The 26,300-nt window shown below is 41.2% G+C and overlaps 1 protein-coding gene across 1 annotated transcript in view; it reads left to right on the forward strand.

Moving 5' to 3' along the window:
* The window catches only part of LOC127568103 (potassium channel subfamily T member 2), a 546,938-nt gene that overhangs the window by 233,158 nt on the left and 287,480 nt on the right, over positions 1-26,300 (forward strand). Inside the window, exons 10-14 of the mRNA XM_052011419.1 lie at positions 4,954-5,134; positions 16,515-16,679; positions 18,088-18,224; positions 22,711-22,774; positions 25,992-26,100. Coding sequence (XP_051867379.1) covers positions 4,954-5,134; positions 16,515-16,679; positions 18,088-18,224; positions 22,711-22,774; positions 25,992-26,100 — 656 coding nt within the window. The remainder of the gene's footprint in view (positions 1-4,953; positions 5,135-16,514; positions 16,680-18,087; positions 18,225-22,710; positions 22,775-25,991; positions 26,101-26,300) is intronic.

Consider the following 26,300-nt stretch of genomic DNA (forward strand, 5'->3'; position numbering starts at 1 on the left):
GAGCTGAACTAGGAAAGAGAGAAATAAGTTATTCTTGGATAGCAGAAAAGGTGGGGGAGGGCAATGGGTACAACAAAGGGAATTACTTAGATTGGATGAAATAATGGGGCAGCTATGATTACATTAGACTTCCTTGTTATGTGTTGAGAAACTTGGATAAAATGAGTTGGAATCGGAAACATTTGCTCAAGAAGGAGTATCAACAATAAATCAAAATTTTAAAAAAAACCTGCGGGTGCTGGAAATCTGAAATAATAACAATGTCCCTCAAAGCCCCGATTTGAATCCGATTCCACTAGGCTCTCTGCAGTGAATTCCAGCCTGCATCTATCCTCTGCTGGAAAAATGGACCAGGAGTGCCAACTTTGTTCTTCTCTGCTGTTTGGAAGCCCTTTTGCTTGTTCATTCTCTGCTTTTTTTTTCCCCTTCTAGTCTTTGATAAGGTGTTGACCAGGACTTGCTTCCAAAGCCACATCCTCTCCAATTCATCCTATGTGGATTTTTCAACACATTGCACAAAGAAGCTTAATTTGATTTTAACTGCCACGTCACTTCACCCTGTCAGTAAAATTCACTTTGTTTCATCCGTCACCGCCCCCACCCCCCCACCGTCTCTGCTACCTAGACCAACCTGTTTCTCTCTTTCTTAGTTCTCATGAAGGGTTCTGGATCTAGAACATTAACTGTTTCTCTTTCCACAAGTGACATCTGACCTCCTGCCTTTTTCCACCATTTTCTGCTTTACATCCCTCAAAGCCCTGATTTGATTCTGATTCCAGAGTAGGCTCTCTGCAGTGAATTCCAGACTGCATCTACCATCGGCGTGAAAATGTTTTTCCTTCCATCCTCAAAATGTTAAGTCTGTCCTCCCTGGCCTTTTAACTATCTGCTGGTAGGAACAGTTTAATTCTATTTATCCAGTTGTCAGTTAATGCATGGAGCACCTTAAGGGCAAAGATTATGTCCACTGTTACTACCCTGGATTCAGTAAAAAAAATAATTGATTAAAATTAAATGAAACAAAATTACTAAGACTTAAATTACAGGCCTTGGCTTTTCAGTTCTTCTATCTGCCACTCTCCATCCCCCAGGAGCTGCTTTTGACATCAAGTTGAGTGTAGTGGATTAGGATATAGAACATAGATTAGTACAGCACAGGACAGGCCCTTCAGCCCATGATGTTGTGCTGAACTAATTAAATCAATGATTCCTAGTTAATCTAATTCATTTTCCCTGCACATTGACCATATCCCTCCCTTACCTGCACATTCATGTGCCTATCTGAGAATCTCTTAAATGCTCCTGTACTACCTACCTCTATCAGCACCCCTGGCAGTTTACTCCAGGCCCCCACTTATTCTCAATGTAAAACAGAACTTGCCTCGCACATCTCCTTTGTACTTTCCCCCTCTCACCTGAAATACTTCAATTCTGGGAAAAAGATACCAGCTGTCTACTCTACCTGTGCCTCACATAATTTTATAAACCTCTATCAAATCTCCCCTCGGCCTCTGCCGCTCTAGAGAAAACAGCCCCAGCTTGTCCAACCTCTCCTCATAGCACATGTCCTCCAAACCAGACAGCGTTCTGGTAAACCTCCTCTGCACCCTCTTGAAAGTATTGAATCAATAGTCCCAAATTTTCCAGTTAGATTTTAAGATGAGAAGGTGCAAGTTTAAAGTGAGTGGTACGTGCCTGGAACGTGCTGTCAGGGGTGGCAGTGGTGGAAGCAGACAAGATAGCATGTTTAAGAGGCATTTAGACAGATATGCAAACATGGAGGGATTTGGATCATGTACAGGTAGATGTTATTGCACTGCACTTTCTCTGTAGCTGTGACACTTTACTCTGTACTGTTATTGTTTTTACCTGTATTACATCAATGCGCTCCGTACTAACTCAATGTAACTGCACTGTGTAATGAACTGACCTGTACGATCGATATGCAAGACAAGTTTTTCACTGTACCTCGGTACAAGTGACAATAATAAACCAATACCAATACCAATTAGTTTCATTTGGCATCCTGGTTGAAGGGCCTGTTCCTGTGCTGTACTGTTCTATGTTCCATTCTGATATTGTCTGTGTATTTGGGTATGTTTCCAGAAGTGGAAGAGCAAAGTAACAACTCAGCCGTGACCTTTTCTCAACTGAGACAGAGTGCTGTTTTTGATCCTGATAGAGCAACATCTGATGGAACTAATCACCATAGTATCTTGGCCACTCTCCTGAATTTTAATCTTTTCTAGAAAAGTGGCCACATTAACTTTTCAAGTTTGATGTGATCAAGAAGATCTATAAAGGTGTAATGTTTGCATCCACTAAGCTATTGCAGGGCTGCAAATGAAGCGAAATATGCACTTTTAAAAATGTAATTAGCTTTAATGTTTTTGTGTAAAGTTAAATAAATCCTTTTTTATAAAGTGAAATATTGCATGTTTTTCAGATTCCTTTCGAGATTATTTAGTACTTGTTCTGATTGGAATATAAAATAAGTCATAGCATTCTCATTAATATATTAAGTAATGTGAATTATGTTGAGACTGCTTTGTCAAATGAAAAGTTCAATAACTTTCACTACAGAAATTTGTGCCAAAGCCTTGGCAATCATTTATCATGATTTACTGAAACTAATCTGTTTTGGTAAACCAGATGCTTAAGGTTGAAGGTTGAACCAATATTGTCTAATTTTTACAATCCAAATTAAACTGTTTAGATTAAGGCAATGTTAATATTATGCAATGGGAAAAGCAAATAATTAACTATTTGTTACTACCAAAGGATCGTATGCCATTTACTTTGCTTTATGAAAAGGTAAGTTAATGCAATGAGAGAAACATTTCTGCACATCAGCTGAATCTCTGCCTGTGAACCTTCATAGTTCAGCTTTGTGAGATCAGGAAGGATATATTATGCTCTGCTTAGATTGAAAATTCACTTTAGAAGATTTAGTTCAAGTTTAATCTTCCTTGGAATGATTTAACAATCCAAAATAAGGCATCCTTGAAGCCCAGTGGGCCTTCATTATATTTTTTAATATAACATTATTTAACTTCATGACCTTAAACACAACTTTTGATCAGCTGAGTGTACTCATTTGGCAACCAATGTGAAATTCATCCTGTGGCTTTTACTGGAGGCATAGGCTTTTATTGATGAATGTTGCAACAAATACTTCAAACCATGAAAATGTGATTGGATCAAACATAATGCGTTTCACTGGAGGGATGGAAAAGATGTTTTGTGTCAATATACTGATCTACTTAATGTTTCAGGAATAACCAGACACCAGTACCTATGATGTTGGACCTCATGAAAGAAGACTATACATTCTTTCCTTCAATCTTTCCAACACATGACTGATAGAAAAATAGGGGGCTATGTGGGCGGGAAGGGTTAGATAGCCTTTAGAGTAGGATAAAATGTCGCACAACATTGTGGGTCGAAGGTCCTGTACTGTGCTGTAGTGTTCTATAACTTACAAGCAATTCAGTCTCATTTCTTTTCCCCCCATTTACCTGTTTGGTTCTACCTTTGTTAAGATTGGGGACAATCATAGAGCCTCCTCTTTGCGTTACTTCCCTGACCATTCACCACCATTCTCACTTGGAGGTGGTACAACTTTGCTTTAATTCTTTGCTTGAAGAACTGCGTAGCCGTGCTATGATGTGTAACAAGAACAGGAAGCGGTGGAGCTCTAAGCAGGTCTGGCATCAGTTGTAGAGAAACTAGACAAATAGACTAAAGGTTGCAAATATAAATCCTTCCTCACAAAGTAGGGAATATGGGAGAAAGAACATATCTGCACACACAGGAACATAATGGCATTGGTATAGCCAATAGTTTTTGGTGAAAATCAAAGAACTTCAGATGCTGGAAATCTGAAGTAAAATCAGAGAATGCTGGAAACACTCATCAGGTCAGGCAGTATCTGTAGGAAAAGATAGAGTTACTGTTTTGCTCTGTTAATATTGAAATGTTAACCCTGCTTCACTTTCCAATACTGTCTAATGTGCTGAAGGTTTCCAGCACTTTCTGTTTTAGCCTCTGATTTTCATGTGTTGGGTAGGCAGCCTGAGGGGTACAGGTTCACTGTGTACATCATTTTCAATCATGCCCTATAGGATTCCTTTCCACAATCCTCATTTGAATCAGAGTTGGTTTCCTATTTTAATGGCAACTTAAGATTAGGTCATGAAGTTAAATAATGTTGTAATATTCAAAACAATGTTGGTCATTGTTCCTCAAGGAAGCCTAATTTTGTATTGCCAAATCTTCTCCCCATCAGGCCCACACGAAACTTCAAAAATAAGGTTTTCTGCCAGAACCTAGGTGCTGCCATTTTGCATTATACTTCAGATTGCTGGGCAACATCCAGGATAATTTTTAATGATCATAAACATTGGCACTCTTTAATCAACCAAAAGCAGGTATGTTTCTGAGAAATAAAACACATATCTCTCCTAGACTTCAACCTTTTATCCCTTTGTTGTTTGTTTGGGAAGTACAGTCAAGAGTTAGCTAATAACATTCTCTCATAATGTCATTTCAATCCAAAGACTTGCAGAATGATTTTTCATCCAACTGGGGAAAAATGTTTGCTTTTACTTATTTTCAGTTGTAAAGTTAGAATAGAATAACACACAGGATACATTCAGTGCAGAACATGTTTTGCTGAGCAGAATTGTTTCCTAGATGTTACAGTAAATGAAATGAGTCTTGTATTGGAAAATACATAATCACAAGAAAAATATATTTAATAAAAACCTAATTGCACAGTTCCTGGGAAAGTAACAGTAAAGTAGTTTAAATGATGAAACAGATTTTTTAAAAAAAGTGATTTTTGAACAAATTTAGGAATACAGAATGGAAAAATATCCTCCTGTTCTTTTAGCTTGTATAGGTTTGTAAGATTCTTTAATGTTTTTAACTTCTTAATATTCTTTTTTTTAGCATCTGTGGAATACAGCATTTGGAAAGAGCAGGGAATAACCTGACACTGTTTGACTCCCTTTACTTCTGCATTGTCACTTTCTCTACTGTGGGGTTTGGCGATGTCACACCCAAAGTATGGCCTTCCAAGTTGTTAGTGGTCATCATGATCTGCGTTGCCCTTGTAGTGTTGCCGATACAGGTAAGCAGTCCAGTGTATGTAGTATGTTTGAAAATGATACCTGTAACCTTCAGTGCTGTGTATATTTTGTAAAATAAGCATTTTTAGCAGCTACTGGGCAGATATTTTGTCTTCGATGTGGCCTATTTTAATATTTTATTTATTCCAAATGGTATGATTCCATAAGTTATGGATCATTGATGGTTTGTCAGTTGATAAGTTACTAGCTCCATTCCACTTTGACAGATAAGTATTAATTGTGACAAGTAAGGAACAACAAATAAAACAAGAGAAAAAATAAACTACTACCATGAACCATGGAGGTAAAATTATTATGTACAGATTCAGTTGTTTACTTAGAGATTGCTGAAAAATTGTCAAGAATATTTACAATAAAACAGCTCAAGTAATGTACTGTAAAGTTACAATGCCCCATCAATGACACCTTCCCCATGCCCAAAGTATATCTAGCTTGATGTTCATTATTCTGCTTACTGATTAGTAACGTCTTAATTTAATGTGTGTGATTCTTTTGTTTTATACCAAATTTGAACATCATCTTAAGTCAAACAGCAGAATATGTATTTTCGGAACATAATAAGCGAATACTTCGTGCACTTAACTGGATTTAGGCTGAATACTCTCAAGAGTCTGTTAGCTGGTGCAGTATCATGTGACTGAACTGCATAATTAATCATCCTTATACTCCTCCTACACTGAATTGGCCAGTTTAGTCATACCTTTCTGAATGACTTATTCCTCTTTTCCATCAAGAATTCCAGTTTTCACCATGGCTCTCATTTCCTGGACAAGTTAGAATTTTAAAGGAAACAACCATAATATAAATATGTATGAGGAAATAACAAAGGCAATTAAATAATCGTGAGATGATATTTTCTATCCCTTCAAAAGGGCAACTTTTATCCCCATTGTTTAGTATGCTTTTGGCTGGCAACATTTCAGACTCCATGAGGAAGGGCATCATTACCCTCAACAAGCAGTAGGGGGAGAGGGAGAACATCAAGAATTGGAGACCCATTTCACTGTTGAATGTGGATTATAAGATCCTGTCCAAAGCCATCACCCATGATTTCCTGAAGGTGCTAGGGATCTGGTTTGGAAGGACTGAGGCATATAACAAAAATTGGCTGGAGAGGATTGGCAAGGTCAAACAAAAATTGGGCCTGTGGAAACTGCTCTTTGTCAATAACTGGGAAGAATTTGGTCATCAGGTGTGATATGCTCTTAGGGCTGCTGTACTTGGCACAGATATGGCCTGTTCCCTATTCCTCTGTCTTGGCAATCACCCGGGATGTTTTCCAGTTTATCTGGAGGCCCAAGATGGAGCGAGTCTGATGGGTCACGATGCACAAGTCCCAAAGAATGGGGGTAAAAGTGCACCCAATGTTGCCCTCATCCTGATGACCACCTTCATGTGTGGCTGTATCAGGCAGTGTGTAGATCCAAAGTACGTGGGCACCACGTGTCACTATGGGCTGAGGTTCTATCTGTCCCTGGTGTTGCGGAAGAGAGGCCTGGCCCCATTATCCAGCAATGTCACGGTCAGCTGGATGTTGCTGCACTACCTGTCCTTTGTGAAAGAGTTCTTCCAAGCAAACACCTTTGACCACAAGTCCATCAGGTAGTGCGGAACATCCTGCAGACACTGCGGGATAGGGACTCTATGGATATGGTGTGGTGGTTCCCTGAGCAGACTGTCCAAACCATCTGGCATCTGACCAACAAGCACCAAGATCTCGCTTGGCTGGTGATGAAAGAGGTCCTCATAGTCAGATCATTCCTGTAGAGATGACATATCCCCAACGCATGCTGCCTTCGGGATGGCTGTGGTGAGGAAGAGATGGTCACCAACCTCTTTGTAGACTGTAGATTTCCAAAGAGGGTGTGAAGAAGGCTAACAGAGGAGTCTCTAATCTATGGGCTATTCCCAGGGGCTCTCACTGAGACATCGTGCTACTGGGAGGTCATCAACTCGGTGAAAGGTGCCCTTTGGTCTGCCTGAAACTTGCTGGTCTTCCAGCACAGCAAAATGCTGCTGACTGGCACATTTCAGGCTGCAGGAGTACATGCTGAGGGATGCACTGATGCAGCCAATGCAAAGGCTCTATGGGGAAGGACCTCAGTCCAGGGTCATTACTGGACATGGAGGGGTTGAGTTGGGTAGGGAAGCCCCTCAAACAATGAAAGGGTGTATCACCCCAGGGGGCCACACGAGTAGCATGGTACTATGTTTTGTTTTGTTTTAGAAAGTTTGCACTACTGAATGTAGTGACCATAATGTAAAAGTTTTGCACTGTTTCTTCCTTTGTATATAGTTTTTATCATGAATAAAGTTTATTTTTGAAATTAAATAAAAAAACACTGAAGTATGTTATGCCCGTTCAGGTAATGGAAATTCACCCTTACAGAATTCACAATTCATGACCTAAAATTTTGAGATACAGAATAAAAATCACTGCTACAGAATTAACTTTGGGGTGAAAAAAAGTAAATAAAATCTTTTTTTTCCTTTCCTGATGCAAGCACAGCTAAAGTAGCTTCATGTTACAGAAATTCACGATACAGACCATTTTCTAGGAATGCAATCCACCCCCCCCCCCCCTCCCAATAACGTGGGGATCATCTGTCAATAAAAATAGCTAAGAATGAGTATAGTGAGTATAGTATTGTTGTGGTTATGTCCCAGGAATGCTAATCTAAAAACCTAGAGTAATGTGCGTGAGTGTGCAGCACAGTTAGTAGACCTGCTACCTCACAGTTCCAGTGACTGGGTTCAGTCCAGACCTCTGGTGCTGTCTGTGTGGAGTTTGCATGTGCTCTCCATCTCCGGGTACTGCCGTTTCATCTGTGTGCTCCAGTTTCCTCCCACACTCCCAAGGCATCTGAGTTGGTAGGTTAATTAGACACTGTAAGTTGCCCCTAGTGTGTAGGTGAGTGATAGAATCTGGGGGCAGTTGATGGGAATGTGAGGAGAATAAAATGTGTTAGGGTAAGATGAATGTAAAGAAAGGGTACTTGATTGTCCTCATGTTCTTGTGGGACAAAAGACCTGTTTCCATGCTGTATTTCTCTATGACTCGGAGTTCAAATTCCTGACAGAGTGTCTCATAATTCAAATTCATCATGAAAAATCATGAAATAAGGTGATTGCGTCAGGAAAAATGTCCATGCAGCATCAGGTCTGCCGTCAAAAGCAAGTTAGTTTTAGAATGTCCTTGAACATAGAATATTACGGCACAGTACAGGCCCTTCAGCCCACGACGTTGTGCTGACATTTTATCCTGCTCTAATATCTACCTAACCCTTTCCTCCCACATAGCCCTTCATTTCTCTGTCATTCATGTGGCTATCTAAGAGTCTCTTAAATGTCCCTAATGTATCTGCCCCCACAACCTCTGCCGGCAGTGCGTTCCACACACCCACCACCCTCTGTGTAAAAAAAAAATTACCTCTGACATTTATATTTTCCTCTAATCATCTTAAAATTATGCCCCCTCATGTTAGCCATTTTCGCTCTGGGAAAAAGTCTCTGATTGTCCACTCGATCTATGCCTCTTATCATCCTGTACACCTCTATCAAATCACCTCTCATCGTCCTTCTCCCCAAAGTGAAAAGCCCTGGCTTGCTCGACCTATCCTCATAAAATATGCTCTCCAATCCAGGCAGCATCCTGGTAAATCTCCTCTGTACCCTCTCTAAAGCTTCCAAATCCTTCCTATAATAAGGCAACCAGAACTGAAAACAATACTCCAGGTGTGGACTAACCAAAGTTCTATAGAGCTGCAACATTACCTTGCAGCTCTTGAATTCAATACCCTGACTAATGAAGGCCAACACACCATACGCCTTCTTAACAACCCTATCAACCTGCGAGGCAACCTTGAGGGATCTATGGATGTGGACTCCCAAGATCCCTCTGTTCCTCCAAACTGCTGAGAGTCCTGCCATTAACCTTGTATTCTATCCTCAAATTTGATCTCCCAAAGTGTATCACTGCACACTTTTCTGGGTTGAACTCCAGCTGTCACTTCTCAACCCAGGTCTGCATTCCATCAATATCCTGTTGTAATCTACAGCAACCTTCTACACTCTCCACAACACCACCAACCTTCGTGTCATCAGCAAACTTACTAACTCACCCTTCCACATCCTCATCCAAGTCATTTATAAAAATCACAAAGATCAGGGGTCCCAGAACGGATCCCTGTGGAACACTACTGGTCACAGACCTCCAGGCAGAATACGCTCCATCTTGAGAAAGATTCCTGTCACAACCTTACTCAGTTTGGTCTGCATTTCTGAGTGTGTTCCACACTATTATCATTGCTTGCTGAAGTAACCCAGCAGTTGTATCACACCAGGTGCCATTGGTTCAAGGTGTTGCTCCACACCTCCCATTTCAAGAGAAAGGCAACAGGTGCAGGCCACATCAGTGTCCTCCGCAACCTGAGAATTAATTAATAATCAATGTTGATTAGTTTTTAATCAAATTAATTATCTAAAATGTAATTTGTTATCATATAAGAAGTGTAAACAATTTCAGATCCCTCTGGCATTGACGTGAAAAATAAATACGCTGACCTATTTTGCCATTTGAAGTTGAAATTCTCTGACCTCTGCTATTGCTTCTATTTAATAACTCACCAAGAAATGCTGATACATCATCCTTCCTAATTGTACTATTTTGTATTTGTGCATGCTTTAGTTTGATAAAAGAAGGCAAGTTTCATGGTCGCAGTAACCCATATATGACTCAAAAGTAATTAATTGATCCCATTGGATCAGCTTACTTGGGTTCTGATTTCCTCCACATTGTGCTCCTGATATACTTGGCTGGCAAAGTCTGGAAAATAATTACAAAAAATGGGACTTCTGCCTCAAGTTCAGTAATTTTCTAGTTTCTGGTCCATTGTGTACACTGCACTCAGTTCCAGTCGCTGTTTCCTGTCAGTGCTGAACCCATCATTTCTCAACAAACTCCATTTGTTTCAGCTGGTAATGGAAGACGTATTTTTATTGGATTTTTTAGCTACCCTCAGGAGGTGTTCCATGTTTATTATTCAGAATGAACAGTAAAGGTTAGTATGTTCTTGCCAGTTGGGAATGAATCTCTTGAAGGAGCAATGCTCATGTTTTGTCCTACTGGTGTATAATCTTTCCTCACACCCAGCATAAAGGAATTAAAATGCTGTCTTGGATTTTGTGGTAGCAACCAACAGTGAAACTATTGCCATCTGCTGTCATTACTTAGTTACTCCTTGGGATTTCTTGCAATTTTCTCGACCAAAATAAAAGGAAGTCTCTGGAACTGACAAAATGTTCAGCTATTTCTGAAGCAGGCTCTCCACAAAGTAACAAAAAATTCTTTGCTTTATGAAGCCAATTTTTTATTAAACAAGCCATTAGCACAGCTTAGTAAACTATATGCACTTAAAATTGTGAATATATATCATGCATTTAGAGCAATTTTCTTGCTACATGTTTTGAAATGTAAGAAATGTAAGTGAAAATAATGGGCTGTGGCGGCTAGCTACACACTATGAAATGAAGACACAGAGTCGATTGTTTGAAGTCAGAAGTCGAATGAACAACGGGCACGGTGCGCCTTTAATACCCGATATCTTCCCGCGCTACAGTTCCCGCGCTGACGTCATGCGCGGGTCACCTGACCTTCCTGCGCGCGGGCTTTCCTAGCCCAACGATGGAGAAGAAGGAGGGCCCCGCACCATCTTGGGTCGGGGCCTCCGACAACGCTCGCGATGTCGGGAGCCGGTTCGGTGCCGGTAAGGTGAGTCACCACATAACTGCACCCCCCCCAGAACCGGCGATACCATCACGAAAATCAGAAGTAAATAAACTATGACTTGGGTGGCCTGCCCCTGTGTCGTGCTCGTTGGACCACTAGGGGTTGGTCCAAGTCTAAGTGAACCGGCTTCAGCTGGTCAATTGTAAAAACCTCCTCGCCACCCCCCCCCCCCCCCCAATGTCCAGCACGAATGTTGATCCATTGTTCTTGATGACCCGGAATGGCCCTTCGTACAGCAGCTGCAGCAGTGTTTGGTGCGCACCCCTCCTGACAAAGACAAACTTACAGTCTCGGAGGGATGTTGGTGTACATGTCGGGGCCTATCCGTGTCGTGAGGTGGGTATCGGGGCCAGGTTTCCAAGCCGCTCGCGCAGCCAGTCGAGCGTCGCAGCAGGTTCTTCCTCTGGCCCCCGAGGGACTGTTAGGAACTGTTGCGGGACGACTAAGGGCGTTCTGTAGATCACCTCCGCGGACGAGGCATGCAGGTCCTCTTTTGGCGCGGTACGTATTCCCAGCAGGACCCAGGGGAGTTCATCCACCCATTGGGCCCCTTAAGGCGGGCCATGAGTGCTGACTTCAGGTGTCGATGGAATCTCTCCACCAGCCCATTGGATTGCGGATGATAGGCGGTGGTGAGGCGGATCTGGGAAGCCCACAAGTCGGCGATGGCAGGCCACAGGCCGGAGGTGAATTGAGCTCCCCTGTCTGAGGTGATATGTGCCGGTACACCAAAACGGGCCACCCAAGTTGACAAAAGGGCCCGTGCGCAGGACTGGATGGAGGTGTCTGTGAGGGGAATGGCTTCAGGCCAGCGGGTAAAATGGTCGACAATCGTGAGGAAGTACCACGCTCCTCGGGAGACTGGGAGGGGGCCAACCAAGTCGACATGGATATGATCGAACCTCCAGCGGGTAGGTTGAAAGTCCTGCAGGGGGGCCTTGACATGCTGCTGGACTTTCAAGGTTTGGCAGTGTGTGCAGGACCAGGCACATTTGGAAACCTGTTTACGCAGGCCATGCCAGACAAACTTGTCTGACACCATCCGGACAGTAGTCTGGATGGATGGGTGTGCTAGGCCGTGGATGGAATCAAGCACCCGTCGACGCCAGGCAGCTGGGACGATGGGGCGGGGTTTACCTGTGGAAATATCGCAGAGCAGAGTGTGCTCACTGGGGCCTACCAGTTGGTCTTGCTGTTGCAGGCCCGAGACTGAACTGCGATAGCTGGGCATCTCCATGTCCGTTTGCTGTGCCTCCGCCAAGGCGCCGAAATCCACCCTCTGGGACAAAACTTGGATGGTGGGCTGTGATGGTGCATCCGCGACCACATTCTCTTTCCCGGACAGATGGCGGACGCCAGTGGTGTACTCTGAGATGTACGACAAGTGCCGCTGCTGCCATGCTGACCGGGGATCTGAGACCTTGTTGAAAGCGAAGGTCAACGGCTTGTGGTCGGTGAAAGCTGTAAACGGCCTGCCCTCCAAGAAGTATCGGAAGTGTCTGATGGCCAGGTACAGCGCCAACAGCTTGCAGTCAAAGGCGCTATATTTGAGCTCTGATGGTTGAAGGTGTCCGCTGAAGAACGCCAGCGGTTGCCAACGCCCTTCGATAAGCTGCTCTAGAACGCCTCCGACCACTGTGCTGGAGGCGTCGACCATGAGGGCAGTTGGGATGTCCGTGCGAGGATGCATCAACACGACCGCGTCCACCAAGGTCCGCTTGGTTTTGATGAACGCGGTGTGAGCCTCGTCTGACCAAACAATGTCCTTGTTTCCGCCCGACAGGAGAGCAAACAACGGGCGCATGATGCGGGCCGCGGATGGTATGAACTGGTGATAAAAGTTTACCATACTGAGGAATTCCTGCAGGCCCTTGATGGAGGTGGGTCTGGCGAAATGGCGGACGGCGTTGACCTTTACAGGCAGGGGCGCGGTGCCGTGTTTGTCGATCCGATGGCCCAGGAAATCGATTGTCTCAAGCCCAAACTGGCATTTGGCTGGGTTGATGGTGAGGCCAAAATCCCTCAGGCAGAAAAGAGTTGGCGGAGGTGCATGAAATGTTCCTGGCAGTTGCTGCTGGCGATCAAGATGTCGTCGAGGTATATGAAGGCGAAGTCAAGGTCCCGCCCAACTGCGGCCATCAGTCGTTGGAAGGACTGGGCAGCGTTCTTGAGGCCAAAGGGCATCTGGACGAATTCAAAGAGGCTGAAAGGTATGATCAGCGCCATCCTTGGAATGTCACCTGGATGCACCGGGATCTGGTGATAGCCGCGGAGGCAGTCGACCTTGGAAAAAAATGGACTGCCCGTGCAGGTTGGCAACGAAGTCCTGAATATGTGGCACGGGGGACCGGTCCAGGGTAGTTATGTCATTCAGGCATCGGTAATCGCCGCAGGGTCTCCAGCCTCCAGCTGCCTTGGGGACCACGTGTAGCGGAGAGGCCCATGGGCTGTCCGACCTGCGGATGATCCCCAAGTCCTCCATCTTTTTGAATTCCTCTTTCGTGAGACGGAGCTTGTCCGGGGGTGGGTGCGGGCGTGGAGGGGAGGGCCCTGGGTGGGGATGTGATGCTGGATGCCGTGCTTGGGCAAGGTGGTGGAGAACTGGGGTGTTAGTACAGACGGGAACTCTGCCAGGACCCTGGCGAACTCGTTGGTCGACATGTTGATGGAGTTGAGGTGTGGGGCCGGTAGCTTGGCCTCACCCAACGAGAACATTTGGAAGGTCCTGGCATGTAGCAAATGCTTACCCCGCAGGTCAACCAGCAGACTGTTGGTGCGAAGGAAGTCTGCCCTGAGGAGTGGTTGCGCAACAGCGGCCAGGGTGAATTTCCAAGTAAAGTTGCAGGTGCCGAATTGGAGGTGCACCAAACGGGTGATAGAGGTCTGGATGGCGCTGCCGTTGGCGGCTCTGAGGGTGGGTCCTCGTGTGCAGTTGCGAGTCTCGTGGCTGTTGGGAGGCATGATGCTGACTTTGGCTCCGGTATCCACCAGGTAACGACGGCCGGAACGCCTGTCCCACACATGCAAGAGGCTATCCGGGTGGCCAGCCGCCGTAGCCATCAGCAGCAGCTGGCCCTGGCGTTTCCCGGAAACCTGCATGGTGGCTGGCACCTGCAGGCATCTGCGCCCCACCGCTGGTGGTAGAAATACCATTGGTCAGTCAGTGTCTCAGACCTGGTGACGGGTGGGGTGCATTCGATTGCTGGGTCTGGCCTGCTGGGCCACTGGGTACGTGGCATGGCAATGCGCTCGACAGACGCCCCGCTCTCCTTTTTCGCCCGCCAAAGGACATCCACCCGGGCAGCCACCTTCTGGGGGTCGCTGAAATCGGCATCCGCCAGGAACAGGAGGATGTCGTTGGGTAACTGCTCCAGAAAGACCTGCTGAAACCTCAGGCAGGGTTTGTAGCCATCTACCAGGGCTAACATCTCGTTCATGAGTGCGGGGGGGAGGTGGTCTGTCACCCAACCCATCGAGGTGGAGGAGACGGGAGGCCCGTTCATGTCGGGAAAGGCCAAAAGTCTCAAGAAGGAGGGTCTTGAACTTATCGTACTTCTTCTCCTCCGGGGGCGCTTGGATGAAGTCCTCGACCTGAGCTGCAGTGTCTTGGTCGAGGGCGCTCACCACGTAGTAGTACTTGGTGTCGTCCCTGGTGATCTGACGAATCTGGAACTGGGCCTCGGCCTGGTCGAACCAGACACGAGGCCAGAGGGTCCAGAAGGTGTGCAGTTTAAGGGCTACTGCCTGTACCTCTTGTTGTGCAGACATTGTGGGTCTGAAAACATTTGGGCCCATTGGGGTCACCAATGTGGCGGCTAGCTACACACTATGAAATGAAGACACAGAGTTGATTGTTTGAAGTCAGAAGTCGAATGAACTACAGTGGCGCTGTGCATCTTTAATACCCGAAATCTTCCCGCGCTACGGTTCCCGTGCTGACATCACGCACGGGTCACCTGACCTTCCCGTGCGTGGGCTTTCTAGCTCAACGATGGAGAAGAAGGAGGGCCCTGCACCATCTTGGGTCGGGGCCTCCGACGATGTTTGGGATGTCAGGAGCCGGTTCAATGCCAGTAAGGTGAGTTGCCACAGGGCCAAAACTTACTGTCTCACCATCCAAGGTATCACTAAGCCTGTGCTTACAAAATTCAGATACAGAGGGCTACTTTGCCAGCATGAAGTACCTACAAGCTCCAATGTAATTAATGGGATCTGAAATCCTACTCCAGGTCCAACTTGGAATTAGATCCAATAGCCTATTTCCAAGCATTATTGCCAATGGTTACCAACATTTAACAGTAAAGTTCGAGGTAATTAAAATCAGGGAATATTTTAACAGCTGCTATGTTTCACGCTTCACTTATTGCTCAGCTGATGGTTTCAAAAGCCAAGTTCCTGGTCAGTGAGATTCTTTAACCTGATTGTCTGCTCAACCAGCTTCATGATAACATGACTGCTGGGTGCCTGGAATCCTGTTGCAGCAGCAGGCATTGGAAAAATGGATGTTCTTCACCACAGAGACCATTAAAACTTTGTAAGGAACTTTGTTTTTGAGGTTAGCCACAAGCATTGTTAGTTTGCTGCTGGGTGCAAATTATGGGCCATGACCAAGGAGCAAAGTAACCTCATGAGTAACACTAAATCCCTTATCTTATAAATTAATTGGATATATTGTGAACTTCCCCTAGATTGCTTTGAAACAATATTGATTTAGGCTGCAAAATTCAGCAGCAAAACATTTTTTTTTAAATGCAGATAGAAGGTTACTGATGAGTGAAGACAACTTGCCCATGGCATATTACATTGCTCCAAATAAATATGTAAGATGAAATTCTAGTCGGGTAATAAGTTCATCCAAGATTGTGATACCTTAGCAAGGATGGTAGTCCATGGCACACAACCATTAGATCAACAAAATGAAAACACAGAAGGTTCTCCAAGGGCTTTTTAAATGTAGTGTTGTGGACTGGCACCAGCACAGTTCTGGACGCCTTAGTTACACAAGTAAATGGATTACTGAGGTTGTACTGGCATAAACACTGGGGCATTAGTTTGCCTTCTAGTAATTCCTCCAGAGGTTAACATTATTAATAGTTGACTGGAAGTAGCCCTCTGTATCTGAATTTTGTAAGCATAGGCTTAGGGACCGCATGGATGCTGAGACAGTAAGATTTGGCCCATTATTTTACTTAAAATGGAAAAATTGTAAACCAACAAATTGGATAAGACTATGGGTGCAACTTAGTATAACCAATCAAATGCCCACATTTTCCATAACACACACCATTTTCCCACAAAAAGGACAACGTTGATTGGAAAACTTATTTTCTGAATCTTTTCTTCTGTAGAAATTAATTCATATAAAGATGGGCATCTTTTTATACATTCTGTATGTAAAATGTAATATATTGATTTACAATGAACAAAAATAGATGAGTGCATTATAATCTGGATTACACAGAAGAAGAAAAAAAGAATCATCTGGCCTCCTAGATTGTCTGTCAATGTTAATCATGGACAGTATCTTCTGGTTTTGTTTGTCTTAGATGGTAACTCATATGCTGTCTTTTTAGTTTGAACAGCTGGCCTATCTATGGATGGAGAGACAGAAATCAGGTGGAAACTATAGTCGCCACAGAGCACAGACAGAGAAGCACGTCGTGCTGTGTGTCACTTCTTTGAAGATTGACCTGCTCATGGATTTTTTGAATGAATTCTATGCCCATCCCCGTCTCCAGGTTATAAAGGATATATAATCATTCACTTAGTTGTCCACTTAAAGTATTTTAACATAAATATAGTTGAATTTATGAGTTTAGTAGAGGGTGCCAGTTTTCTTATATCTTGCAACCACATTTCCCAGTATTAATATTTACAAAATATCATCCAAAATTTCACAAGCTAAAGTACTAAAGCACCAGAAAGGCATTTAATTTTGTATTTTAGTTGAAATAGTGAATATTCTGTATTTTTTGGACTACATGCAATTTAATTAAATTGTACATATTTCTATTGGAACTATTAGCACAAAATCTAATTATGGAAATGTTTGCATAATCAGTAAACTAGTAAATAAATATTAGAGAAGTACACATTTGGAGTTCAATCATATTTTCACTCTGTATTGTGATTAATAAGTTATGTGGATGAGTTTTTATTTAGTGGTGTAATTTATACTGATTTACTGCCAAGCAGACAATAGTGAACTAGGACAAAAAATGTAATTTTTGCAGTGTTTACACAGTTGGCATTGATGAATGTTGATCAATTGACAGTAAATTTTTTACATTACCCACTCAGTGGAAAAGTGAATCCAATTAATTTTAACATGTTGTTCTCCAGATAGTTTTGTGCTACATGAATCCAGGATTAATGTTGCACGATAACCAGAAAATCTATTCATGAGCAATGAATTGGTCAATAAAATTCAATTTTTATTATCAAAATACTGTATTTCAGTGAAGATGTTTTAGAAGCATCAGGAATCAATACAGCTAACTGGCAAACATGATTATGAAGACTCATTTATCTGCAATAAGTTCCTCAGATATTTTACAACAATGCATAAACAAAAATAAATAGTATCAGCAAACACCTTTCCTTTGGGTGTACAATTCTCTTACACCAAACACAACTAAACACCTGGCTCAGATTTAGTTTTGTATATAAGATGCAACATTTTTATGTGAACTGGTATGACATCTAAATAATCTGTGAGAAGTACTAACCAAGTTTATTTTCATAATTACTGTTTTACTGTTGTAGCCTACCACTTGTAGTTTATAAAGTATTTGATGTTCTGACATACCTGAGGTATCCAATGCTAACTGTAAATTATTGTTAGCTTTATCGTGACATACATTGCACAACAGCATTTAAATTATTGTTTACTAATGACAATTATGACAATGTAATTTAAAAAAATGTACAAGACATTTTGAGACATAGAAGTGAATTTACTAATTAGCTACATATTTATAAGTGAATCAGGGGAACTGAGAAAAGCAAGAAAACATATTTCTTTCATTTGATTTGTTAGTCAAACAAGCAGTTTAAAAAGTTACATTTTTGCTTATGCTTTGAAATGGAAGAAAATATACCTTGTATCTTTCTAATTATATATTTGACCTTATTCTTTTCTTACAGGATTACTATGTGGTGATTCTTTGTCCTACTGAAATGGACATACAGGTTCGAAGAGTACTGCAGATTCCAATGTGGGCACAAAGAGTGATCTACCTACAGGGATCAGCATTGAAAGATCAAGACCTTCTGAGGGCCAAGTAAGTGTGTAAAGCCTACGCTAAAATTCTGCTCATTAGTTCCAAATCTAATTTGGATTAAATTTATCTCAGCATTTCCTAATTTTAAATAAACTTGGAATAGCACAGAGATTGTGGAGGGTTGTGAACTTATAGGAAGGCCCAAAGCCAGGGAAGGATATGAGAAAAAAGTTGAGAATTTCACACTGCTTGACTGGGAACTAGTGTTGGTCAGTGACCATAGTGGTGATGATTAAACTGAACTTGAGCTCAGGTTTTGGAGGTTGTGAACTGGGAGGCTGATCAGGGAAGGCATAGAATATTTGTATCTAAAGTTAAAGACATGGATAAGGATTCCAGCAAAGAATATGATCAGGTAGAACCAGAGTTGGTGATGAGTCCTTAAATGAAGCAAATATAAGGTCCAGAGGTTTTAGCTCATGGTCATATAGATTCTTGAGGTTGCAAAGAGTTTGGAATGACTTCAGTCAGGGCACAGCAAGGGTGGGAAGTGGTGTATAAGGCTATAGAACTGAGTTTATGCATGAACTAAAGGCAATGACTTTGGTCTTCCCAATATTTGAATGGAGATAAGTTACTCATGCAATTTTGAACCAGCAAAGTATGAAATCAGATTCTGTCAAAGGTCAATAAGAGTGGTGGTAAGATGGGGCCTGGTGTTGTCTGCCAACACTTGGATTTGGACATGTTTTTGGTGGATGTCACAAAGATTTGGGACTATCTAGGTCTAGAAATACACAGGTAGAAAATTACCTTGGCACAAACGGGCACTATTCGATTACCTGCCCCTTTATCAGTGATTGACCTGAGAGCTCTTGTTCTGTGCCTTTGGTAGATATGAACTCCTTTAATTTCTGTCATCTGCTTAGAAAATCCAATAGATTTGCCAAGCATGATCATCCCCATCCATTTGTGAAACTACACTGACTTGGTGGCGTTTGTTTTTACTTTTGGTCTTGATCACAGATGCCACTTTGACTCGCTATTGGATTTGGGATGTTTTATCTTTTTGAAGACTGCAAATTGGGCAGGAAGGGGTGGATGGGGGCTGCAGGATTGTGGAGTCTGTATCCTTTTATATCAGATTTACATCTCACAATGACTGCATTGCCATATCTAATCAAGGATCTGAGTCCTTCCCATGTGCTGATGTTGTTTGACTCTCATTTCACAATAATATCTGTACAGAAGGCTAGCATGGAAATGATTAAAACAGCTACATACATTCCCAATCCACAGGGCATGACTGGAATAAAAGAAATGGCATTTTCATGCTGCAGAAGGCAATCATGAAAATTCTTTACTTTGGTGCCCGGAGAAGCTTTGCAAAGCAATTACTTGGATGCTCTTTGTATTCTGTCTAGACAGACCTGAGCTTACCTTAAACAGCACTGAGAACTCTGAGACTGCCAAGAAAATTTTCCTGACCAAACAGACGATCCAAGTTAAAAAGATGTAATTCCCAATGAAACTTTCCCATTCGCTATTCAACTCCAAATGCTAGCATATGCCCAAATGGCAATTACAGGCCAACAGATTTCAGGAAATTTTTAGAGTTGCTATGCCTAAGAAAACTATACTTTCACCAAATGGCTGCAGGGATTTGCAACACAATTTGCATTTCAAAACGGAACCCAGGGCATCTTTCAAGAAAGTACAACCTTGTATTCTGAAAATGACAACCACAGTTAACAAATTCTCAAATGCCACGTGCAAGCCAGTATCTTAATAGGTAGCCATGAGATTGGTAGTTTGGTTCTGGGAAATACTGATTGCCTAATCCGGAAGGCTTTGCCTTATACATACTACCTACATAATATATATTACAGGGCTAGAAAAGGCCACCATATTTGGGTGAATTCCAGTCATTGTTCATTGGACTTGTGCTTCAAATCAGCTGCTTTAATGGCTGCTGTCAGGTCCAGGAACTTCAGAGAGGCAACATCCTGTATCCAGAAAGACATGATGGGAAGTTTAACATTTTTTTTGTTCTATGTGCTTTAGATGCCATCTCAGTTCATAAGTCTTATGCAAAATCGACCTGAATAATTCACTTGTAGAAATTTAGCAAAAATATTTTAATTCCTAGCAGAAATTTGGATGCGTGAATTATGCCTGGCTTTCAATCTTCCTGTGTTGATTTAGGCATAATAAAGTATTGTCCAGATGATCTGTTAATAGAAAGCTGCAGGAACATTTTCCAGGACTGCTGATTACCTTACTTAGGATAGTAAAATATTATATACATTTCAGGCATGCAAAGTGGTAAAATAACTTGGCATGGAAAATCTATTGCAGCCATGTTTGTAAGGAAAGCTATGAAAATAAATGTAGGATCTAATAATAATTAATGAGCACCTAAGTGAATTAACAAGGTCTAACTTGTGATAAATTCTATATTTAATGCAGATTCAGTTCATATAAGATACTCTATTTAAACACTTTACCCAATCAAGTTTTTGTTTGTTGATTCCATTAAATACATCATTCCTGTTGACTCTATTTTCTTCTTCCTTTTTGTATTGGTATTTCCTGTTTTCCTCTTCAATTTCACTTTCTCAGTACAAAAAATAATCCACCAAGTTACAAAAACAATTCCTGCAAATACAAGCACTTCCACTTACACCCCACTCACATTCTGAAAGAACCTGTTATTACTAGGGCATCAACCTGAGTATTATGTCTAAATGTGGGTATGAAGTGAAAGCTTTGGAGGCACTTATTAGAAAGTTTCTGTGGAGGACTGCTACAGATACATGAATAGACTGTTGAAACCTGGGGTAGCTCTTACAACAGTGATAATTGAGAATCAGAGGTATTCAAAATAGTGAAGTATTTACATAGAGTGAATGAAAACAGTTTCCAGTGCCATAATCAGAAGGTTCAGATATAAGGTAATAGCCAAACAGGCAAAGGAAACCAGAGAGAAAGATTTTTTGTGTGCAATATGTGATTAGAATTTCAAATAGCTTCCTAATGAGAGGCAAAATACATATTCCAATGGCCAAGATTTTGGAAGAAATGGTGGGGGGTTCTGTCCAGAAGAGCCGGCATTTCCCCAAGTAAATGCCAGTGCATTCAAGTTTCCAATGGCAGCGTGGACAAATGCAGAAGTCCCGAACTTGCTGCTGACTGCTCATATGTAGGAGTCTGGTAGTGCAGCGTGAGGTTGTGGCAGTTTCCCAGCACTTCTACTGGGGAATTCACTCGAACTTGGAGAAGAAAAGCTGTGAGGGGACTGTGGTGGTGTTATTTTTAGATCTTTTAAATGTTGAAGTTCATTTGAATGCTTTTATGTCTGGTATTTTTGATTTTTTTCTGGTATTTTTGATTTTTTTTCTTACATTTTTGAAATAATTCTCCAAGCATTTAATAATTTGATTAGTTTTGATACTTTTAGAGTGTTGTTGAATGTTTCTGAATGTCAGAACTATTTGGTTTTCTTGAAGCTTTATTTATGGCTAAGCCTTGTCAGCATCTAACCCAAGTCAATTTCATTTTCTGGACACTAGTAATAACTGTAATTGCAACAAAATTAAACTCTGAAATTTTATACCAAGACTTTTATCTTCCAGAAAAAGTACAGTTTGGAACAATCTCACAAACAGCTCAGCAGACACCCAGTTCTGTTAACTTATATTTGGTGAGAGATTAGTGAGAAAGATACCTTGTTAAAAATGCTGAGGGTGAAATAATGATTTGTATAGGCAGAGAAAATAAACAGTTCAAGTGAAAGTTCCCACTGTAAAGACAAGGTAGAAGGGAAACTTTATTAATATGTGAATTGGTTCAAGGTAAGTAATGTTGCTGCCTGCACACTATGTGAAAAGCACCAGTGGTGATTTGTCAGTGCTACATACAATTGCAATATACTGGTTTATATTCTTGCCCCTTTTTTTGCTGATCATTTACAATCTTTATACATATTCATGATCATTATACATGATCATTTACAATCTTTATACAATAGTTCTGTCAGCAGATCATTTACAATCATTAATTCTTTAATGAGAAGAAAATATTCTTCTTCTACACTCTTTTCCTTTTGGAAAAGATATTTGTGATCGACATTAATTGCTATATCATATATATTAAAAAAAAAGTTGAAAACAGGATGGGGACTTTCTTCAAAATAATATGTTGATTCATCCAGGAAAAAATATAATGAAAGGAATTATTTCCATGTTTAATTGATAGCTAAAAACCATAGAAGCTTTGCTACCCTGCTTTATAACACTAGCTAAGATCCCCTGAATGAGAGCTGTGTGTACAAATCATTTCTAGGTGTTCATTACTTTGTTCATATACACTTTTGAAACTGACAATGAAAGTAACATTGGGCGGATAGATTAATTGTTCAACCATGGGGATTATTGTCTCTGTACTATTTGCAAATATATCATTATTGTATTAATGATTCTCAAATATTTGTCTTTTTATCCATAAATGCTGCCTTCTTCTACAATGGTGTCTCCTGGTGATTCAGAATGGATGATGCTGAAGCTTGTTTTATCCTTAGCAGTCGATATGAAGTTGACAGGACAGCTGCTGTAAGTTGTATTTCTATAGGAGTAACATCTATCAGATATTTTCCAAAAGGAAAAGAGTTTATGGATTAGAATAGTGAAAAATCATCAGAATATAAATTTTCATTTGGTGAAATCTTATTAAGCTAGATGGCCTTTTCTCATTACTGCCATCCTCAAATTAATTCCCCACCTATTGCAATTCAAAATACAGTACAGTAGAACCTAAACCAGTAAAAACATTTCTTTGCTACCATATGCTCTAATAATCAAGATATTTCTGTTTTATACACTGTCAAATAAGAACTGTGTAATATATGAACTGTTCAGTAATTGTAATAGAAAGCCTAAGTTATTTCCCACAGTTCATATGTGAAGGCTGAGCACTTCTCTCTGACTTGCAGCTGTTTATCAGCCTCTACCTTGCATCATTTATTGACTGAGAAAACAGTTGTATCCTTTGCATTGTCACAAACCAGCAACAAAAGAAACACACTGAGCATGATTCAGTGTTAAAAACTATTTTATTAATCACTACTTATGTTAATACGTAAAATAAAAGTAACAATGTTAGTATGTTAGAATTCAAAAATGTTAAACCTTGAACGTTAACCCCAAAGCTAAACTCTTCGTGTGTGTGTGTGACAAAGTCCCAAACTCCAAGTTCCGGAATGGTTCTTAAAGTTCAGTTCCGCAAGCCATAAGGTGAAACATGAGCAAGGGCTTCTTCAACAACCACCGTTGTCTGAAGATAAGACGTAGATGTAGAGAAACAGAGAGAGAGTAAATACGAAATCCAAATGTTCCACGATGGAACCCAAATGACACTTCAGTGTTTACTCGGTAGTGACTCCCTCACCCCGAAAAGCATCCGAATCGTGGTCGTCCACACACAAATACCTGTATCCTTCTACAGGTCAGCAACAAAGTGAACTCCACCGGATTACTTCCAACTTCCATACATGGATTTCAGTGGCAGACACAGTTATAGTTTCTCATCCATCGATAGAGAAAACAAGCAGGCTGGTGTCTCTCTCCCTTCTCTCTCTCTTCTTCTTCTTCTTCTTCTTCTCTCTCTCTTTCTTTCCTCCTCTTCTGCTTCTTCAACAACGTCATTACGTCCTTTATCTTCTATTGACGTAAGCACGCCCCCCCCCCCCACACACACACACACACACACACACACACACACACACACACACACACACACACACACTCTCTCTCTCTATCTTAAAGGGACATTCACTGAGTCCGTAACAGCATTCAATGATCCTTCTATAGTCATCCAATAAGAAGTACTCATGACCAACTTGTGAAGATTTAGGTTTTGATGTTCTGTGCCTCCCTTCAGGGAAACACGTCTCCTACATTTACCAACTTTAAAAATGACTCAACTAAAATAGGTCCTTGCCAATTTTAGAAATGAGGATAAAATTAACTTCAGCCATTGGTTGACAGAAGTTAGACCAATATGAATATTCAGTATTGCTTTACGTAAATGAATTTTTATGGCAGTTTTGCCTGAACATAATATCTTTGAGAAATTTGACTTTTTTTTCTTGTTATTCCAACAGTTTGTTTCAGTTAATAGGTAATGGATTCTGAGAAATTTAGGTGAGAGAGAGAAAGAAGGAGATAAATATGCAGGTAAAAAAGGAAAAGGAGTAAAAACAAGCCAATAAGGACTAATTTGCTGGGCAGTGTTCCATGTTCTACCTGTGGTGGGTGACCAGGTTACTGCCACGTATACGAAAATGGCCTCTTTGTTATCCATGATCCCTATCTGCAGAAGGTGGTAAACTGCTTAGACGTGGCACTCTGAATGCTCTGCGTGAGATCAGTACCTGGTGTACTTTAGTTAATTATAACAGAAATCTTGGTAAGGAAAATGCCATAACACAAAAATTCTTATCAAATTTTAGAAGCCTTTCATGTTTATGTCAAGTGGCTTCTGGTAATGCTGCATATAGATTTGTGGGTGTAAGTGCCAGAACTTGCTGAAGCTTGCCTTTTATGTGGCAGATGGAACTATGTAATTGAGCAGCAGGGGGTTTTGATGGACGGAGCAGCAATTAAGGACATTAATGCATGACAGCGTTTCAACAAAACAACTGTTCTAAATCAATTACATGCAAATTCTTTAACAATGGAAAGAAAACCAAGAAGGGTCCTGACCCGAAATTGTGACCACCTGCGTTTCTCCATGGATGCTGCCTGGCCTGCTGAGTTCCTCCAGCATCATAGTGTTTTTCATCTAGATTCCAGTATCTGCAGTCCTTTGTTCCTCCAACATCTTTCTGATTCTTGCGGGTATTCCATGACAATCCTGCTCACATTTTTGTTTTTTTAAATCAAAACATTTGACTAATTTAAAATTGTCACTAGTGAAACTTTGAGAGTGCCTCAGTTTAAAAGTTCCATACTTACACTATTTAACAAAACCTACATGTGTCTCTAATTTATGTATTCATGAATTGTGACATTACTTTCCAAATTTTATGTTCCAGGATTAGATCTGATTGATTTTACTGAGATGAACATTGGTCAATTGTCTTTCCCCACCCCATCCTCGCTCTCACTACATACACATGCACATACCTTGCCATTTGGAGCCTTGGGATATCTGGCTGATGGTGATGACACTTCATTCCCTTTCTTCAACTTCTCATTTTTGTAACTACAACTATTTAATTCATAATGCTCCTGCTCCACTGAGTTTATTGGCCTCATTATCCACCTTAGAACCCACAAAATGAAGTGGAAGTAAGTCATCATCCATCCAAAGAGAATGGCAAAGAAAAAATGACAGTTTGTTTGTCATGACCACTAATTTATCTAATCCTGATGATCGCCCTTCCAAGTTAATCAAGTAGAATTTTATAAAATGTTTCTACTTGAGACATTTATTATTTCCTTTCACTAGTTATTTCCCATTTGTGAATATGAACCCTTTAGATTAGATTTTGTTTTAAATTATCCCACAAAGTAATCACTAAGACTCCAAACAAAAGAAATTAATGTTATGTAAATCAACTTCTTTGAGAAATGAAATGGATATCAGGTTACCAATGGAATTCACCTAAGGCATACACTTAGGCATAACTCATCTGTACAATGTATTATAATTGTGTGTGTGCTTTCTGCTATTATCACAGTCAATAATTGCCTTCATTATCATTCTCTCCGTCTTCTTCACAAAACTGCATAAGACTTGTCTTTCTTTGTATTTTTTTTTAATCAGGATCACCAAACCATCCTGAGGGCATGGGCTGTCAAAGACTTTGCACCAAAGTGCCCCCTCTACGTTCAGATATTGAAACCTGAGAATAAATTTCATGTCAAGTTTGCAGGTAACTTATTGGGAGAGCTAAACAAAAGTTTCTGTAATTTGAATAACCTACTATTTATGTCCTTTCATAACCTTAACTCAGTAACTAATTTGCTTTGCCTTCTCAGTTACAGAAACAAAGGTTTAATTCTAAACTTGTTGCTAGTCTTTGGTATGCCACATTCTTTTTACAGACAAAAGGTTGCTGCAGGTTATGAGCAA

This window comes from Pristis pectinata, chromosome 3 (genome assembly GCF_009764475.1).
Source record: "Pristis pectinata isolate sPriPec2 chromosome 3, sPriPec2.1.pri, whole genome shotgun sequence".
Taxonomy (NCBI): Eukaryota; Metazoa; Chordata; class Chondrichthyes; order Rhinopristiformes; family Pristidae; genus Pristis; species Pristis pectinata.